General features: G+C 44.5%; 1 protein-coding gene across 8 annotated transcripts in view; it reads left to right on the forward strand.

Annotated features, from left to right (window-relative positions):
* The window catches only part of RAD51B (RAD51 paralog B), a 716,515-nt gene that overhangs the window by 384,477 nt on the left and 311,414 nt on the right, over nt 1-20,624 (forward strand). For all 8 annotated transcript variants that reach the window (XM_073348429.1, XM_073348426.1, XM_073348430.1 and 5 more), the window contains one exon: nt 10,263-10,359. In XM_073348429.1, coding sequence (XP_073204530.1) covers nt 10,263-10,359 — 97 coding nt within the window. The remainder of the gene's footprint in view (nt 1-10,262; nt 10,360-20,624) is intronic.

Raw genomic sequence — 20,624 nt, forward strand, 5'->3', positions numbered from 1 at the left:
AAACATCCCTACAGTTATCTGAGTTCTGCTGCCTATCACAAAAACTTGGAGAACCCCAACCCAGCAGACTCAGGACACAAAAAGAGGGGTTGAATGGTAGTAGAAGCTTTATTGGGAGTACGGGGTGGTGCATACTTTGTCATGAGATTCATTTAATTGTCTAAGTCTGGATCCAAGCAGGGAGAGTTGCTAGTCAGCTGTTCATCTATCACTTCCCTCATATTGTACAACAGCTTGTATGCGGTTTGTGAATTTTGGAAACTGCACATGCACCGTGTGACATCCTGCCAGAAGATGAGACTGTGCTAGCCCTGCCCACTCCTCTGCCAAGTTTCCTACCCCAAAGCTGACCTGATGAGTGTGCTCACATGTACCGTACAAGGTTACGCATCTCAAAACTAGTCCCTGGGCCAGAGTTGAACACCTTCTTTACACTGCTCCAGTAGCAAACACTGACTGTAAATGGGTGTGGGTTGTCTATGAGGAGGATGCCCACAGCACAGGGGCAGCTAAGTCCAGTGTATATAACTGTACACTGTCCCCCTGGCATTCCCTGGCGTAGGAGAATGCTGAGGGACAATGAGGCATAAGGAGAAGTTGTCGATAGGCAGTTGAGTAAAGCTGCTGTAAATCAGAGTACCCCAAAGGCTGCTCTGACTTATACCAGAGACCTTATTGATCCCCAGAGTAGCCCAGAATCTGGGAGGTACAGAGGTGAATCAAGCCATTCTAATTCTGGGCCATACCATTTGTGCTCTACCTCTCTGATCCTGTGTGTGTGTGTATTGTGATAGGAAGTGTCTTTCCCACGCACTTCTCAGAGTCAAATAAGAATGCCAGTACATTGTGTATCAGTTTTGCAATAAGCCAGATGCTCATGATAGAAGCTAATTAAGTATTTTAGGAAAAAGTGTGAAAGTGGCCACCAACAAGTAGACTGCCTAGAGCTACTCCAGCCTGGCCAATATCAGTTGCCTTATTGTAGTCCCAAAAATGCAAAGGAAAGAGCTCCATTCAGAAAGCTGTGTCCTTCTGCAGAGATTTCTAGAGGGGAGGGAAGGCCTGTTCAAACTAACCCAGAGCTCTGGGAGACTGGCAGGGTGTAAAAGCAGGTTGGCAACCTGAGCCACCCTGGCCCTTGGGGGAATGTCTTGCGTATGTCTCTGCAAACAGGTCTGTACAGGCTGCAGAAGCATGGCGTGTTGGATGTGACACCTGTCCAGGCACATAGATCTTTTTGAGAAGCACAATGAAGGGGTGCCAGAGCCTAGATTTGGAAGGTTACATTTGTGTTGGCTGCGTTCCTTGCTCAGAGAAGAGGAAAGGCAAAAGACCTTGGGCTATCTCTGGGTGGTAGTTGTTTCAGCTTGAAGACATGTAGCTGCCTGACAACCACACATTTTTGTGTTTTGTTTTGTTTTTTTCTTCCTGTGGAACTTTTATTAATTTTTTGTGATTATTTTTAAGCACTTGGCACAGACTTGCAGCCAGTCTCTGCCTCTCCAGCCGTCTTTTGGAATGGAATTGCATAACTCTGTACTTTTCCTGTATAAAACAGAATAAATTGGAGCTAATATACAGTGGCCATTTGGGTGTTTTGTTTCTGAAAAGTTCCTTGTTTTCTTCCCTATCCTATTTATACCCAATGAAGTCCAGTGGCTCTAAGTAGCCTGTGCCATTATGAATTACCCTGCTGAAGGAGAAGAGCAGAGGAACTTGAGTGGATGAGAGGTGGTAGCAAAGTAGGAGTTCAACTTCCATCACAGAAGTCTAATAAGATCAGTTTCCCCCAGCAGCCTTGGGCAAAGTGCCCTGAATGCTAGATTTCCACTGTGTCAGTACAATTCCTTTAGAAGTTACTCATTATGCATTGTTTCTCAACTATTGGACTGTCTAATCAACATTTTTTATCTTGATGAGACACAGCTGAAAACACACACAGATAAAACTCAGCTCAGACAAGACGGGTGGTGCTCACGGGGAGAGGAAGCAATTGAGTTGGTTTTTGTTGGTTTGTGGGTGCCTGCAATTCAGGGAATTATACCCATTTCTAGGGAGACAGCTTTGAAATTTGAGGGTTACTCTCTTGTCAGCTTTCAGCATGGAGGCCCCAGCTTTTTCAATGGTTTCAATTGTTTGTCACGTCTAAAATATCCACCCACTTACCTCAGATGTGTGCCTCGTGCCTTTGTCACATCTAGGTAAAACTGCTGTAATGCATTGTTTATCAGACTTTCCTTTAAACTCATCTGGCAACTGCAACAGTTGCAGAACATGGCAGCTTGTCTGCTCCTTAGGACAGGAGCAAAGGACCCCTGTCACTTCCCTCTGTGATCTACATTGACTGTCAATACAGCACTTAAAAGCATTGCTGTATAAAGCCCTTTCTAACCTGGGCCTTGATTAAGCAAAGCACTAACGCACATGCTTAATTTTGAATATGTGATTAGACCCATTGACTTCAAGGGCTTGCCCTTCAGTCTAGTTCTCTAGTTCTGGCTGATGATCTGCCTGGGCTGGTTGTTCTTATTTTTTTATTTTTTGTGTAATGTCTAGATGGTTGCTCCTATAATTGCACCAGGGCACTATGCCATCACAGTAGTATAGTGTCAAGATCCAGAGATACAAAGTTATCTCATGAAAATTCAGTACCAAGTCATAAAAAGTGGGATTGTCCTTTGAATTTCAAGATTGGTGGTGATACTGTTTGGGTATGGTAACCAGTTTATGGTAATCCCTCTCGAAAAGCTAGTGGGGCTGGCCAGAGATTAGATATGAGACCAGATGGACACCTGGGAGAAGAGAACTGAGCTGTTGTGGTGAAACAAAGTCTTTTTGTTGCTTTGGGTTTGGACAGGGTAATAATCTGCTTTTTCATGTGTATTTGATTCATATGAGCCAAGAGAGATTTTAAATTTCCTGAGAATATGAAGGACATAAAATCCTATTTCTGTAAGTGCACATGCATTTGGCCTGATTCCCTAGAACAGTTCTGCCCCAAACACACTTCCTCTGAGATATCTAAACTCTACCGTAAGGGTAGAGGCTGAAGAAGACGAACTCGGTGTAAGCTCAAAAACTTCTTTCTTTCACCAACAGAAGTTGGTCCAATAAAATATATTACCTCACCCACATAGTCTTTCTAATGGGAGGGGCTGTTGGTCACATAAACCTGGGTTCCCCTGTGGCAGCATGACTTGCCATCATCACAACTCTGAGCCCTTGAGTTCTTTCAGGAAAACTCTGGTATTGCTTGGTTGTTCTGATACTTCAACTCCAACTTCTCTCTTTCTATGTCCCTTACACCTTCATTCCACAGAAGGTACTGATTTTTTTTTGTTTTTTTGGAAAGGCTGCTAATATGGTGATTTACAGTAAGTCTCTCTGAGGTCATGGGCAACTTTTCAACAGTCTCTATGGCTACTAATCCTGACTCTACCTGAAGAGAGACTGGAGCTGAAGGAAATGCTAATCCAGTGTCTAGTCTGAGTTCTGTGTCGTCAGTAAGTATCCCCTTTCTCCAATGCCTGTGCTAGCTGGGATACAACGGCTCCCCTTGTACAGAGGCTGAGGCTAGTCATCATCACAGTGAAAAAAAGCTGTAACAGGTTCCCACAGGAGGGCTGAAGTTCTCATCAGTCTTTGAACTGTGTCCCACCTCAGTGTTGTCACCACTCCATCTTTCCATTTGTAACCCCAGTGCTGCTCCCATCTGGCACTATGCTGTTTCCTTTCCTGCTTTGTGCACATTCTCCACCAGAACCTAGACAATGGTCATCATTGTTTAAGTCCATTATAAACAGTACTGACTATACTTGAATGCGGCATATTAAAAGCTGTCTGCTCTAGGGCAAGGGAGAGGTGCCTCTTTAGTGACAGGAATGGAGAATGTTAAACTCGGATCTGCTCGATAGGGACAACATTGAAATGTTGGGGATTAAAAAAGCTTGTGTCCCCCTTCTCCAGCATGCTAAGTCAGCATCCTACCTTTGCAGACTGACTGTCACTTATACCGCTTTATCTCTGACTGCACTGCCAGAGTGCAGTAAAAAAACACAAAGAACATGCGTTAATGAAGGACAGAGTCGTTTTGGATTTTTGTTTGTGTTTTTGTGCTTGCTCTTCCAGCTCGACAGGAAGCCTTTAATAAGAGTTTTCCTAAATGATGCTGCATGTCAAATGGCAAATTTTACTCTGTTCTCTTAACAAACAGCCATTTCATGAGACAGTTTTTCTGCCCCTCTCAGTACATTCCAAAAGGCTTTATACCTCTTCTGGTTACTGATTGATGGCTCTGTGCTGAACTCCCTTTAATTTTGCAATAAACCAACTAGGAGGCTGAGACCACAAGTTTACAGAGAATGACTTATTTACTTAACTGCATTTACAAGGATGACAAAGTCAGATTTAGTAGTTTCAGTGTGGTCCTTGGGAGGGCAGGAGGAGTACTTGAGGAATTATACTGTATAAATAACCAAACAAAAAATTGCTTGCTTATTCTTCCATGTAAAAGCAGTCATATTTCAGTTCCTAGGCCAACTCACTCCGAGGCTCTGCAGGGGCTTTACACTTACAAAGGCTGTTCACTGAGGCAAGCAATTTCAAACTTGGGTGCCTGAGCTTAGGCACCTAAAAAAGTCTTCCGATTTTTCTGACGTGCTCCCAGACCATCAGCCACTGCTGAAGTCAGTTAATTTGGGGAAGATTCTGTTGGCATGATGAGCTGTACAAGTGTTGCCAAAGCATAAAAAAGAGATGTGCACTTCAGGTATCTCTTACAGGTAGGTAAGATCCATCCAGGCTATGGCTACATTTTGGGGGGCTTAATCCCCTATGTTCCTGTTTACAGTGGCAGCACCTCTGAAAAGCAGGCAAATGATTTAGAAGCCTTAATATTTCTTAAATGCCTTACTTTAGGCACCCAAGATTGAAAATTTTGCCCTTTCTGTCCCTCAGTTTCCCTATCTGTAATAGAGGATTGTTATTTCTGTAACACCTTAGTTGTTCATAGTGCTTTACAGATAAGAGCAGGAAGGAAGATGTGGATCATTTCCCAAGGAGCTTAGACTCTAACGTTAATATGCTGCTACTAATACTTAGCTTTCTTATGGGAGAAACTAATTGCAAAGTATTTTAAGATATTAAGAAGTTCAAACTTTTCCAATAAATGGCTCTGACATTTGAATAGATCTAAATAAACTTTTAAATAGTATTTGCAATCTAATCATGTTTTGCAGCCTCTGGACTGTTAAACTGTTAGCCGTACTGGTCAAAATTGGCCATGCTCAAAGGTTAAGGGGCAGTGGTTCACTGAACTCAGCAGGAAAGTGAGACAAGTTTCTAGCAGCATTGACCTATACAACTGACCTTTTTAGTTTAGTTGCAGAGGGTGTTTTCTATTCATGTACAGTCATTGGCTGGGGAAGCCCCTCATATTGATTTTACCATGAACAGGGAACAGAAAACTGTAACACAGCCCACTGCCTATTGCAGATGTTTGGGGTTAGCTGGGGCTGGAGGAGGGAAGGTGGTGTTTCCTGTTCCCTTGCTCTGTAATGATTACTCTAATAAGAATGAGACAGAGCTTTGTTGGGTTAATTGATACCAGACAATAGGATTGGTCATGCGTTAAAATGTTGCGTAACAGAATTCTCACCGTTGAAAGCTCTGTTGGAAGATAATGGACTAGTAATTTGAGTTGTGCCTCTTAAGTTGAAGCCAGGGCTGCATGGTCTGAAGTCTATTATGTGTTAGGAGAGCCCACAACAGAAGGGACTGACTCTTTCTTTACTCACTTGGGCTGGGATCCTGGCAAGTCTCATGAACTAAACAGAGTAAAATATGGTCAATACTTGGATGGGAGATCGCCAAGGAAGATTGCAGAAAGTTGCATGGTGACTCGATTGAAGGCACTTCCCCCCACTAAATCAGTTCTGGATCAATGCTCCAGCATGTTATTAGGAAGCACTGCATAGTTAGAGATGACATCTTTCAGGCAAGAGATATAAGAGATGAAAGATGGATATCCTAACCTTTCCAGCTTTCTCTGTATATACAGCCCTTATGTTTATCCCTGGTGATTTGTGAGATATTGGACCTTAAAGTCAGGCCAGCACTAGGTTTTGTGGGTCCTGTCTGAAGTACTATGTGTGTCCCTCCCTATCTGTAAGTGTGGCACCCTACCGGGAAATCGCATGGCCATGTCTCACCACCCTTCCTTTGTCTATCTGAATCTCTCCTTCCTCTCAGGCTGTGGTGACTCCCTCACGCACCTGTTTGTGAGGCTCAGCACCTGCTGGTCAGCCATTTATATGTATCAGGAGGTGAAGATGAAGTGCACTTCTAAAGCTGGTGATGAAGACATTGAAGGAATATAATACTTGTGGCCTGCTGACACCAGAGTAAAGTGGGGGTGGCATTCTGGTTGGTGAATTGAATGTGTCTGTATGCTGAGGGACCCCGGGAGATGTGGGGCCTCATGTGCTGCTGCTGTTTACAAATGGGATGTTCTGCTGTACCAAAATCTTATTTTAGAAATGCAAAAAACTCTAATAAACTCATGAGTCCATATTTGAAGCCCTACATTTTCAGAAATGTCTTCATTTTTTTTGCTGCCCAGCATGAGACTCTTTGGGCCTGGTTGCCACCCTTTGCTGAGTACCCAAAATTCCAATTTAAGCCAAGAAGAGCTGAGGGTACTCAACAATCTTGAAAATCAGGCTCAAACTGGGGAGGCTGGGGACCTGGAAATGTATTACCGGTTGATGACATTGGAGATACGCAGCTATAACTGGGGGTAGACGTTGCAGGCAATGGGGTTGCACAAGTGTAACTGAAGCAGAATTTGGCGCTACATTTGGTACTTAATTACCAATTGTGTTAATTTATGCTTGAATGTCGCTTCCAGCTCTGTTAGGCCAAGAGGAGTAAAGAATAGCGTCACTTTATTTTTTTCACAGAAATAAGCTTTCTGAATACTCATGGGGCTCCAGTTTCAAAAAGCATCCTTACTCAGGGCACTACTTAAGCACTTGCTCAACTACCACTGAAGCCAATGGAACTTGAGCACATGCTTAGTTGCCATCCTGAATCAGGGCCAGAGTAGCTGAGTAAAAGTGTGCCATTTTTACAGTCACTTTACAGACGTTTAAGTAGGGAATGATCCGTGATGATCTATTCAGAGATAAACTGAGCTTTAGTCCCATGGAAGATAAGAATCAGAGGTATGGCTGGTTTATAAAGTGAAGGGTGAAGAGGATTACAATCCTCCATCCAGACCAGTGCCACAAGGTTCCCTGACATGGGGAGAGCTGACCAACCTGAAAGGTACAGAGTCCAGTTATGCAATTTCTAGTTTTCTCTCAGTTTGAAGCCTGTAGAGTCCACTGGAAGGGGAAGAATATGAAATATGGTACCTCTAGGGTTTTTTAAAAAAATCTTAAATACAGTAGCTTTTCTCTCAGATGTATGACATAAACTTTATACTCTGCCATCATATTTTGTTTATCTTGGCCCAGGGTTGGGTTGACTGTATCACTCATGGGTGCCTTTGACTCTTATGAGTAATGTGGTCAGTGCAAACTTGTGCCAATAAAAACATCGTACCATACCAGAATGCATATATACATATAGCAAATATTTATTTAATTTTAGGTATTACAACTAATCACTGAAGTTTCTCTTTCAAACTGTATAATGATGTGAATTCTATTCTAACCCTCCTTTTACATCTGCCTCTGTTTACTTGGAGTTTTCTATAAGCTTCTATCAGGCTTGTGCCTTGGGCTCTACCTTATCATTTGAATCGAGGTTTGTCCTATTATAATCATAAAACTGGTTTCCAAGCGCCTGACTCTTCCACCCCCTTGAATAGCTTATTTTCTATTGGTATCTGAGGTACATGCTCTGTGCTGAGGTTCTTGTGATGATAGTGATATTAATGGTGTGTACCAGATTGTTACTTGAAAACCTGAATTCTGGGGTTTCTCTTTTGTAATAAACTTTCACGATGAGCCTGTCACAGAGGCACCAGGCAAACGTGCTGGACCTGCTATGTATGAAGCCAGTCAGGACTCTGGTGTAGCATGCTTCACACTGTCATCAGGGCAAGAAGCTTACATAGTTTCAGCCTTCCTGGGTCTGACCTCAGAGCATTCAGCATCCCTTTTCACACCGTGCGCTTCCTCCAGCGAGTCCACCTGGGCGGGGCTCCTGGGGAAGCCAAAGGACCCTGCACCTCAACTCTGCAGTCAGCCGGGACTCTCAGCCAGTAAAATGAAAGGTTTCTTAATTGACAGGAACACAGTGTAGAACAGAACTTGTTAGCACAGAAATCAGTGACTTTCAGCCAAGTCCATCTTGGGGGAACTCCGGGCCAGACACCCTGGACTACCCCCATCCTTGAGTCCCCTCAGCAGACTGAACTCAACGCTTCTGGCTGGCCTCTGACATGCCCGTTGCTCCTTCTCTGGTCTTTGTCTCACTTCCTGGGCAAAGTGTCACTGCTTGCATCCCGCTCCTGGTTCTCAGGTTACGAAAGGCACTGTCCATAGTTTACAAGCAGGGAGCTGGAGCAGCCTCACCAGTCCCTGAGGGTCTCAGCAAAAGTCACACACCCTTATCCCCATCACCTAGGCATTGGTGCAATACACAAGGAAACGGAGGCACACATAGTATTCATGCAAAACAGTAAGACTCACATATGCTTACATACAATATAACAAGGGGAAAACCCCACTTTGTCACAGCTTTAACACCCAGTCCTGCAAACACACAGGCATTACTTTCATGATTATTCCCATTGGAGAAGATCCACAGTTCCCTCTATGCCATTTTGCTGGATGCCATTCTGGTGATACAAAGCAGTCAGCATGCTGACATAACTGGCTATCTGGGAATTCCCCTAGTGTAAGGAGCCAGCTCTTTGCCAATCCACCTTTTAGTACCCAGCACAGGGAGCATGTTGTTGTGGTGGTGTCATTGCCCTATGGTGATGCCCAGCTACCAGAAGAGGCTCATGGGGTCCATTGCACTTGGGTGCAACTTAGGCCACCTTTGTGCCCTCCTTCACTGTGTCAGGTAGAGCTGAAGCTCTGGTCCAATAACTTCAGTGGGAGTATGCATGGAGTCGGGTTACTTACACGTGCAACCATTAGCAGATTTGACCCCTTAGACCCATGCCTATAGCTTTGCTCAGTCTCCAAGAGTGGGGATCAATTATCATTGGTAATTCTGGGGAAATGGTAATCACTTACATTGCCACCAAATGATTACACTGCAATAGATCCACACTTACCCAGTCAGTCTCACTGTATAGTTGGCATTATGCATTTGTACTAGTTTGTTTCTATCTCTCATTAGAAAAAATAACTGAGCTTTGAATTTATACTGCTAATGGTTCATCCCCTCAGCAAGAGGAATTAATATTTGTATAGTACTAGATAAGTGCTAAGTTGTATTATTATTACTAAAACCTCTTGAATCAGTAAAACATGGCAGGAAACCTTGTGAAAACAGGTTACCTTGTGAGATCTGGAGTTCTGCCTACCTCTGGTCAATGTGGAAATATGATGACAACAGCTTTTCTCATGGTGCTGTACTTCAGCATTTCTGCTCCTGGTCTCCGTCAGAACTAGGGAGTGCAGAAGGCCACATGCAAATATATAGGGTGGCAGAGGGATACCTACTAGGAGGAAAAGAGCCTCCAGGAGGAGAGTCTTAGGTGGCAATGCTCAGCTGCAGGAGCAAAGAAGAACTCTGCAGGGCTCAGGAGTAAGGGTGAAGAGCAGGGAGCTTCAGCATAGCCCAAGATGGGGAGAAGGATCATTTGTTTGGATTTTCAGTTGGGCTTTTGTTACCCCAAAAGGGGACTGAACTTGAAAGGAGACCTGGCTGGATCACAGAGTGACATGCAATATGGGGTGCTAGAGCGGAAAGATCCCTGCAACACCACTTCTATGCACAGGGGGCGCTCTCTGGGGCAGGATCCCATTACAGTCTCTCTTGAAAAAAGGCAGTATGGATGTACAGGGTAGGTAATATTTTGTCTTTGACTAACTTCGAAAGTCTCCTCAGTTTGCTGTACTTTTTACAATATCCCTTTGACGAGTTATTGCAAGTAGCTCCAAATTTTCCAGGAGAAATGAACTTGATGAAGGTCAGAGTGTGGAGTTGTCTGTCTGTCTTTGTATGTTCTAGTTCTCGTCTGGGCTGCTACCTGCCCTCCAGTAGCTATAATAATTAATTTTTCCTCCTGTTTGCAGGTTATCTTGACAAATCAGATTACCACACGGCTGAGTAATGGCCTTGATATCCAGGCAGACCTGGTGTCTCCAGCTGATGACATGTCCCCGTCTGAAGGTAGGAGCTCCATTTTATCACAGCTGAAACTTGATACTGTCACAAATCCTCACTATCACTTGCAGTCTCCTGTTGATATTCGGGGGCACATGGGATTGGGGTTATCAAGCTTAGCATAAAATATAGCTGGAGTTCAAAAACATTTTAAAACTTCTTCGTAACTTTCATCATTTAAGGGGGAAGATCACCCATGTTAATCAAAAGACTACCTTTCCTAGGGGCCACAAAGAAATTTTCAATGTCCAGTTCTATAGTATTTTCCTCCGTAGTATCTCTGACGCATAATTAGCCATGTGCACTAGGGGGTTTTCCCCCTTCCTCTGATGCCATTGTGAGAGGCAAGATACTGACTAGACACTGGCTTGATCTGATATGGTAAATCCTATGCGCCTGTTCATTGATTGTAATTATCAGCAATTCAAAAGAGAAACACCTTGCCACAAATCAAAGAGGATAACCTTTCATTTGTGTCCACTGGACTATACACCAATCATACTTCAAGTACAGTGGCTCAAACTGCAGATCTCAATATTACATTCATGCTACACAAATGTACCGTGCCTTGTAACACCTTTCTCATAATACTGCATTTTCTTTCTGTGCTAATTTCAGGGTATTGTATTTTCCATAGAAATTGAAGCAATAATTACACATTTTCATGCAATAATAAGAGAGTTAACTTCTCAGTGTATCTATCAGTGAGCAGAAAAGGTAACTCCGAGTAAGAATTCAAAGCCGATCACCACCTTGTATGGTAACTGCAGTGTCTAGTGTGACAGACCCAGTGGATCAGTGGGATACAGAGTCTGGTAGAAGGCAAATATATTGGCCACTGGATGAACAGTTTTCTGTTCCCTGAGTGACCAGAGCAGGGGCTGCCCTAGAGCAATCAAGAGCCTGCCAGAACCAATTAAGACAGGCAAGCTAATCAAGACACCTGGAGCCAATTAAGAACTTTCTAGATTCTTTTATGGCAGGCAGGCTAATCAGGATACCTGGTTTAAAAAGGACCTCCCATCAGTTAGTAGGGGGGTGTGCCAGGAGCAGGGAGTGAGAAGGCGTGCTGCTGGAGGAGTGAAGAGTTCAAGCATGATCAGGCTTCAGGAGGAAGTTCCTGCAGTGAGGATAAAGAAGGTACTGGGAGGAAGGCAATGGGGAAGTAGCCCAGGGAGTTGTAGCTGTCATGCAGCTGATACAGGGAACATTGTGGACAGCTGCTATCCACAGGGCCCTGGGCTGAAACCCGGTGTAGGGTGTGGGCCTGGGCTCCCCCCCATCCTCCCCAACATTTGATCGGACACAGGAGGAGTTGACCTGGTCTGTGAGAAACACCAGAAGGGAAGGTCTAAATTGGAAAGGGATCTGCCCTGTCCCCGACCCACTAGGTGGGACACAGAGACTGCGGGGATTGTTCTCTGTTTTTCCCCATGCTGGCCAGTGATGAGGTTAGCTGAGTGGACGGCAGGTTTGAGCTGCTAGTAAGAGTGGCCAAACTGAGGGCTGCCATGAATCTCTGAGGCAAGCAAATCCGCCAATAAGTGCAGGACCCACTAAGGCAGAGGAGGAACTTTGTCACACTAGCTATTCCAAGAATAGTTGGGCCCATGCTACATGCTGCAGACAACTGTAGAGAAGTTCCCTATTTAGAGTTCAGTTGTGTCAGAGGCCCCACTCTACTGTGGTAAGCAAGGTTTTTCCTCTAGTGGGTTCCTCAAAGAGTATTGCTGACCTGATGTCAAATTTGCAACTTGGCAGGATATAGTAAGTAAGGTGGTTTTCACTCTTCTTCTTTGTTGCACCTTTCTGGTGGGTCTTATCAGCTACTCTCTTACACCAGTTCTCACACTGATCACAGGAGATTTCTCCATCCTGTATGACACATCCAAAGGGGTATTGCTAAAGAGAAAACAGAACCAGGCTAGAGTTCATACTTGTAGCCCAGTGTGGGCCTATCAGCACTGGTTCTCCACTTTCCTGGTGCTGTCAGTGAAACCCCAATTTCATTTCCACTAGACTCAGAGCTAATCTCCCGGGATCACGGTTGCCTACCCACCCAAGCCTACAATCCCTTCAGTTAACTGCATGAATGCTCCATGGCTAGACACGCAAGAGCAGGCTTGCTCAAAAGATGTTCAAAAGATCCTACTAAATAGTAGAAAGTTTTCTACAAGAACTTACCTTGCTAAATTGAGGCATTTTTCCACCTGGTCTTGGCAGTAAGGCTATCACCAACCAGTTCTTCAGTTCAACATTTCTGGACTACTTATTATTCCTGAAATACAAAGATTTGGTGGTTAGTTCCATCAAAATACATCTGGCTGCTATTTCAGCATTCCATTCTAAAGTTGACAATTGCTCTGTTTTTTCCAATGATATGTCCATGCGATTTTTAAAGAGCTTAATCAAATTATACCCTCAAATGCAAGACCCCATTGCTCTGTGGGATCTAAACTTACTATTGTCAAGACTTATGGATCCCCCGTTTGAACCGTTGGCTACCTGCTTGCTGTTGCATCTATCAATGAAGGTGGTATTTTTGGTGGCCATTACCTTGGTCTGAAGAGTAGGGGAGCTGTGGGCATTAATGTCAGTGTCTCCATGTCCAGTCTTTTTTTAAGGACAAGGTTTACCTGCATCCTCATTCAAAGTTCATCCCAAAGGTGGTTTCCTTTTTCCATATCAATCAGCCAATTTATTCGCCTGAATTTTACCCAAAGCACACACGACCAGGGAGGAAGAGCATTTGCGTATGTTTGATGTCAGAAGAGCATCGGCATTTGTGACACTCTGTACCTCGGGGAAACACCCTGCACCCCCATGTTCATCCTTATAATATGATTGTGTGGTATCCAATGCAAAGTTTGTCATGTTGGGTGTCTTTGGAAGGCTCATGATGTACTGAGCATTGTTGTTATAGTAATGTTATAGGTTGTAATTTCATGTATATAGTTATGAGGCTGAAAATCTGTCCTCATGGCTTAAAACAAGCCCATGCAAAAACTCTCCACGAGCAGAGGCCCAGCAAAAACTCTCCAGGAGCACAGGGGCAGTTCACACCTCATCAGGGCATGTATGGGACAAACCCATCCCAGCCTCACAGGAACAAAGGACACTGGCCTAGGCAGCAACAAAGGATCTGTTGGACTCTCCAGTGAGTCACCTCCCTTCCCGTGGTCAGTTTGGAACTACGATGAGGTAATGCTCACTTGACTCTGAAGAGGGGGGGCAAAGCCAAGAGGAAAGAAAAGACATGATAAAAAAGAGAGACGTTTGCCATGCTCTCTCTCTCTCTTCCACCTCCATCTACAGACACCACCACCAAGCGACTGAAGCGCTGATCAAAGGGGAGAGCCTGGCTGAAGGGCAACCAGCCAGCCTGTAGTGAGATGCATTCAAGTTTGTAAGGGCACTGAAAGTGTTAAGATCAGCTTAGAATGCATTTTAGTTTTATTTCATTTGACCAAATCTGACTTGTGCTTTGACTTATAATCACAAAAAACCTATCTTTTGTAGTTAATAAATTCATTTGTTTATTCTACCTGAAGCAATGCATTTGGTTTGAAGCATGCCAGAGACTCCCCTTGGGATAACAAGCCTGGTACATATCAATTTCTTTGTTAAATTGCTGAACTGATATAAGCTTGCAGCGTCGAGCAGGCATAACTGGATACTGCAAGACGGAGGTTCCTAGGGTTGTGTCTGGGACCGGAGATATTGGCTAGTGTCATTTGGTTGTACAATCCAAGCAGCGGCTGGCCAAAAGTGCTCACTCACGTATCTGGGAGCAGCTTACATGCTAGAGGCTGTGCATGAACAGCCCAAGAGTGGGGGTTCTCACAGCAGAGCTGGGTAACGGTGGCTCCCAGAGTCGAGAATTAGAGTGCCCTAGCAGATCACCAGTCAAGATAACACCGGTCACAGCATTTTACCTGGACAGAATCAGACACTTTAGTAAATCCTCACAGCTGTTTGTAGCAGTTGCAGACAGAGTAAGTGGTCAATCAGTCTCCACTTAGAGCCTTTCTTCCTGGATCACATCTGGAATATGCATGAGCTATGACTTGGCTAATGTTGCTCCATCCAACAGAGTCATCACTCATTCAGCGAGGTCTCAATCTGCCTCAGTGCCCTTTCTGGCACAAGTTCCAATTGCAGATACTTGTAGAGCGGCAACCTGGTCCACACGTTTGCTCCCACTATGCTGTGGCTCAAGACTCCAGAGATGATGCTAGAGTGGGAAGAAGAAAAAATGGTTACAAGCCTGTTCCGTAACAGTTGTTCTTTGAGATATGTTGGATATATCCATTCCACAACCCATCCTCCTAACCCCTTCATTGGAGTTGCAACAAGAAGGAGCTGAGAGGGTTAGGGGCAGCTCTGCCCTTTATATCTGCACTATAGGGAGCCAGGGTGGCTTCCTTCCGAACCAGAGAGTAAAGAGCCACCCTCTCAGCCTGAGTGGGCGGGGCCATACCAAGCATACTCCAATCCCCGGAAGGGGAGGGGTGGAACAGGAAGTACAAAGGGCGGGGCCCTTTGCCAAGTGAGGGCAGCACCAGGGAGGGAGACAGACACAGGCTGCTGGCTGTTCCCTCCAGACCCTGCTGCCGACCCAGGGGAGGCCCTGGGCCAGGCGAAACCTGATCTGGAGGAAGGACTGAGGCGACCAGGACTGCCAGCCGCCGAGTACCCGGAGGACCTGGAGGGGCCAGGCTGTAACCCGGGCCAGCATGAGCCTGACACAGAGCGGGAGCTGGAGCTGCCAGCAACTGAATACCCGGACGAGCTGGAGGGACCGGAAAGGCCCTCTTGAGCGATCGGGTAGGAAGTAGCCCAAGGGCAGAACTGCACAGTGTGGTGGGTGTATTTGGTCAGCGTGGCGTGGACGGTTCCCTGGTGACCCAGCGGCGGGACCCTCTCGTCCCACCACTGTCAGGGCCCTGGGCTGGAATGCAGTGGAGTTGGGTGGGCCTGCGTTCCCCTACTCCGGCCAACCTGCCTTGGGTAGCAGAATCTCGAACACCACTGACTCGTGCCAGCACTCCCCTGCCTCAGGGGCACGCCGCAAACTCGGGCTGGCACACCTTCTCCGCTAATTCCCCAGTGACTGAAACGGGTGACTAAGGCCTGCCAGTGGGACAGTAGCTCTCCATCGCCCCCTAGAGGCTCGGTGGACCGATTGAAACCTGTCACATGCACACAATGGTGTGTGGCAGCAGGGGAAACTTGTGCTGCCCAATGGGTACTGTTGAGGGGAAACGTTTCCAACAGCCGTTGGAACGCACTGACACCGAGAGGAATGGACATGTGCAATGCGTCTGAAGAACAACAGTTACAGAACAGGTTCATAACTGGTTTTTCTCTGTTAAATGTAATTTGTGGCTTTGGTTAATGTCAAAAAGTCCTGAAAAAAATGCTGAAATGCTGAATTGTTAGATAGTATTGGATTCCCTGTACATGAAAAATTGTGTTAGTGGCTCATGCAAGCAAAGATGATGGTATTCTAAAATCAGGACTCTGGAAGATGGCATAGGTTTAATTTTTTGTAGTGATTACGCTAAGTTGTTCATGCAGCTATTGTGGATAGTAATGGGAGTTAGTTGTGTGTCTAAATTTTCTGGTGCCATTGTTTCGAACTTTTGCCCTGGAGCGCCCTGAATGAGGTGGGATTTGTTGACCTTTGTATGTGAATTTTTTTTAATTAGGTGAATTCATGCTGGTGAAAGGTGCTGGAGTGATAGTCGTGGGATTTTGAAGATCTCTATTTATCTCCAGAACAAGAAAAAACAGGCAGCAGAGGTGCAAGTTTTTCCTAGAAATTCTCCCACTAAATGCTTCAATCCTCACCTATACTAACCACCTCTGTGAGTGAAGGTGGAATTCAGACCCATTCAGTACTTTTCCTATCTGCCAGCAAGGGGCTCAGCTGTCATGATGGTTTTTGCACTGTGGACACTGGTTCACTAGGAATTGGACTGAGACATCCTCCAAACTCATTTGATACTACCACCAAACAACCTGCAGATAATAATAATACTTTGCAATTTTATTTCTCTTATCAGCTGAGTAGCTCAAATGACTTTAAAAACATTCATGAACTAGCCTACCAACACCCCTGTGATGCAGGTAATTATCATTCCCATTTTACAGTGGTCAGAGCTTAGGCCCTTCAACATGCAGAGGGGGCTTTTGGTAGGGGAGCCTGATCCTTCCCACTCCACTGAGATCCGGCCCAGGGCCCTGTGAGGGTGACACAAGGGTCTGATGCTCAGGAGCACCTTAAGACTGTCCTCCCATGGCCACTTTCTACCAGCCCGCTATTGTCCAAAGTTTGCAGTCTGTCCCAGGAGGCTGTTAAGGGAGGCTCACTGCTTGGCATCTCTTTGCAGCCGGGCGTGGTGTGGTAGCTGTCTTCCTCCTGGGGTGGTGGCTGCCTTCTGCCATGCCTTGGCCCTCCGTGCAGGTCAGTTTCAAGTCTCTCCCCTTCAGGGGTAGTCCATAAACAAAACACAGGGAATCAACACAAATAAACTGGGTTAGTAAATTGTGGTGGTGAATGCCTCCCTCTCTGGATATAACAGAAACAGGTCTTCCCTTCCCTCAGGGAGTGACCTTCAGGCAGTTGTTGAGGGAAAGATCTTGCCTTCCCTTAGCGCTTTTCTCAGGACCTACAAGGCAGAGGTTCTTTTCTCTTCCTTGGTCTGCCCACAAGTGAGCTGTTTTGCTCCCTTTTAACTCCTCTTCCAGACTGTACATCTCTTGCAGGTGTGGCGGACCAGGACTGGTTGAGCCCAGAGCAGCTCCATAACCCCTTGTTGTCCAGTGTGGGGTTTCTATACCCCATCACATAAAGTCAGGAATATAATCTGGAACTCATGACCATGTTCTTATCATAAGATCATCATTCCTTTCATTCATCACCAACTTGAGCTGGATTTGAGCTTGTAACCTAGTTGTGAAGGGATCCATAATACAATATTAGTCCCACAAGGAATTAATTCTGCTGGATTATATATATCTAAAACCTTATGTTAGCCACGTCAAAGTCATGTTTCTGTAAACTGTTTGGCGTATGGATAATCTTTTAGAAAAACATCCAGAAATGAACCTTTCACTATTCTAAATATGCTATTAGGAAGAAACAAAATGCTACAGTGGCTTTTATTCTTTGCTCCTGTGTTTGACTGTGCATTAGAAAGGAATTTGTTGGGCCATTATCATGTGTTGGATCAGGCCCAATCCCCACCTCATTTCTACCCTGGAGCAGTTGCAGGGTTGGGTCCTAAAAGGTTGCATAAGAAAAGGTAATATTTTCCTACAACAGTAGAGATCTTTAGGGCTGAATTAATAGTGGTGTAACTGGTTTAAATCAGTGGCATTTCAGAAGGGCTGAATTTGGCTTTTGGTGAGGAGGTGATACAGGCAGAAATAAAGTGAGCAAGATCCTGGGCTCTGTTAAATCTGCTTTGTACCACTCCTCAGACGCAATGCAAATGTAGTTAGTTTAATTGGCCAGCTGAAGATTCCTCATGCATAGAGGAATCCTCCAATGGTGTATAGCCAGCATAGCTGGCCCTACACCAACCCTCTTGCAGCTCCCAACATAGAGGTTGTGTTGGGGCATGTTCAGAGTGTTGCTGCACTTCAGTGAATCTTGGTTTATAGAATAATCCCCTTTTGGGCTGTTGCAACCAGATGTAACTTAGAGCAGCTTCATGGCTGCTCTGAGTTGCAGTGAGGGCCAAACCGGCTCTCAGCTGTCACCAGGCTCAAAAGCATTACCTGAGGAGCTAGCCCTCAGTATACCAATGTGTTACAATGAGGACAAACTCAAAATATCCTTGTTAGTAATGGAAAGACCCAGAAGAAATAGATTTAAGCTGTGTCAGGTTAAACAAATATTAGAAGTAGAGCTTAACAACTATTGCAAAACACTTTCTGTGAATATGCATTCAGATACTTAAACAAATTCACTGTGGCCATGGTTGTGCCCTTTCATTTTGCTTTTGCAATCATTTACATGATCGGGTTATGCCAGCATGTGCACTCATGGAAAAAGTGAATTGTAGGCTTGCGTGTTTGAATCCTAGTGGAAAGTAAGTTTTAAATTAATTTTCCTTGAGCGTTTGTCCCAGAAATCTGTTTTTTAAGGGAAATGCACATCCATTCACGGAACAGAAACAATATCAATTCACTAATCACTTTCCATCTATCTAGGTACCCCACACCACATTATCTCATAGTTGCCGCAAAGCTTGAATAGCAATGTGTAGCGTAAGCAACATTTTAAAAAAATGTACTTTAATAGTTTTGCACAAAGAATAAATTAGAAAAAATGCCGTCTGTTTCCACAGATATTCTTTGAACAGAAGAGGAAGTAACATACGTAGGATAATTTATTTGTTACTAATTATTTACTCTGTGAGGTGCAAAGGAAGGCTCTGTATTGCCATCAGTGGGGATGCTCAGGATTAAGAATAAACATCCCAGATTTAGGAAAAATTAAGCCACTCCTACTTTGGTGTTGGGGGATGTGATGGCATAACCCACTCAAGGACCCTTCTAAACCAAAAGACTCTATGATATTAATATATATTCGAGCCACAGTACCAAAAGCTGCCACTTACAGCGATCAAACAAATGCCCTATCTCACTTGGGCAAAGGTCATGACCATGTTGCTGTGGCCAAGAGCAGAGCCCTGCCCTCTCTGGCAGGCACTGCGGTATAAGAAAAGGGAGGCAGGGAGGGAGGGAACTCTTAGATTTCTTTAATCTCAGCTAACTAGCTGCTGTCTTGAAATGTTTGTTTGGAAAAGTTAGAGATATTCTTTGACTTGACTTGGTCTGTAGGTTTCTGCTAGGTCTGGAAAGGCTGGTGTTCCCTTTCATTCTCTTTAAAACAAGTACAGATTGCTGGACAGTACTTTTTAATTCATAAGTGTAACAGTGGGTTTAGCGTGTCCTTTCAATCTTGCTCATCATTGTCATCTTAAATTGTATTAGACTTTGGAGCAAGGGTGGCCTTCCAATTTGTGGGGATGAAAGGTTGGAAGGTGCCACACAGCCCTCCCCTCTCCTTCCTTCTTTGGTCTAAATTTAGTCTAGTGGACAAGGCAAGGGACTCGGTGGGAGGCCTGGATTCTGTTCCTTACTTTACCTTTGATTCATTGAGACCTTCAGAGAGTCACTTCACTACTCTGTGCCTTAGTTTCCCTATTTTTAAAATGGGGATAATCTCTCCTACTTTGTGACTGATTTGTTTTAAAGCACTTCAAAATCCTGTGGAAAAAGCCTGAGTCCCACTACCGGAGAGGGTAGCTACGCAGGCAAGTACTATAATTTACTCCCCTTCAGGCCTGCTGCTGAATGGAGAGAGGAAATCAGGCAGGGAATTAATAAGATGACCAAGGGCCCCCAAACTTCACAGTTCCTATTTTTAAGGCTAGCCCTACCGGTAATCTTATCTCAGTCACAAAGATTGTTAATCCCTGTGAAAACACAAACACCTCTGTCTTGCAGAGGCTTAGAGCTGATGAGACAGCCATTAAACATGCTTTTTAATCAGTGCTGTTCCTCTTTGTAGTTTTATAAGCCACATGAAACTGTGCTTGTTCCTGTGAAGTGCTCCAGCACTTCATATTGAAAAACATTAGAAAGAATCATAACATTTTGACATATATTAGATTACTCTCTTTAGTGTTATGGCCGCAAGCTCCTTAAAACCTTTACAGGCTGGTTTACACAAGTTCTGTCTGACAGAAGAGATGTTTTGTCTTGACATCTTGTGAAATACTGAGGATTTGTCAGATACCCAGTTTAACTAGAGTACTTTTTTTTAAAAGGACAATTCATAAACAAATAGTCTATCTTTTAGAATACAAATCCACGGAATTAGCTTTCTGGGGTTTGTATGTATTTGGATGATAAGCAAAACCCAGGTCTTTCTTTCATTATAATTGACAGTACTGTATCTTTCCTAATGATTGAGATATTACATTTCAGTCTTGTGCAGTGCTATGCAATCATCAAAGATGTCTTGATTATATTCCTTCTTGAAAAGGCCCCTGTAATATTAGTGGAATTTATGTACCTGCATTTGTCGGGGAGAAGAGAGTATGTCCTATTAATTTCATGGAATTTGCATACCCAACTCTTAGGCTTTGTCTACACTGCCAGTTGAACAATAAAAGTTTTGTCATTGACAAGTGCTTAAAAAGCCTTCCCTCCCATCCCCCCACCCCCGCCCCAAAAGACAAACGTTTTGC

Source organism: Lepidochelys kempii, chromosome 6, assembly GCF_965140265.1.
Source record: "Lepidochelys kempii isolate rLepKem1 chromosome 6, rLepKem1.hap2, whole genome shotgun sequence".
NCBI lineage: Eukaryota > Metazoa > Chordata > Testudines > Cheloniidae > Lepidochelys > Lepidochelys kempii.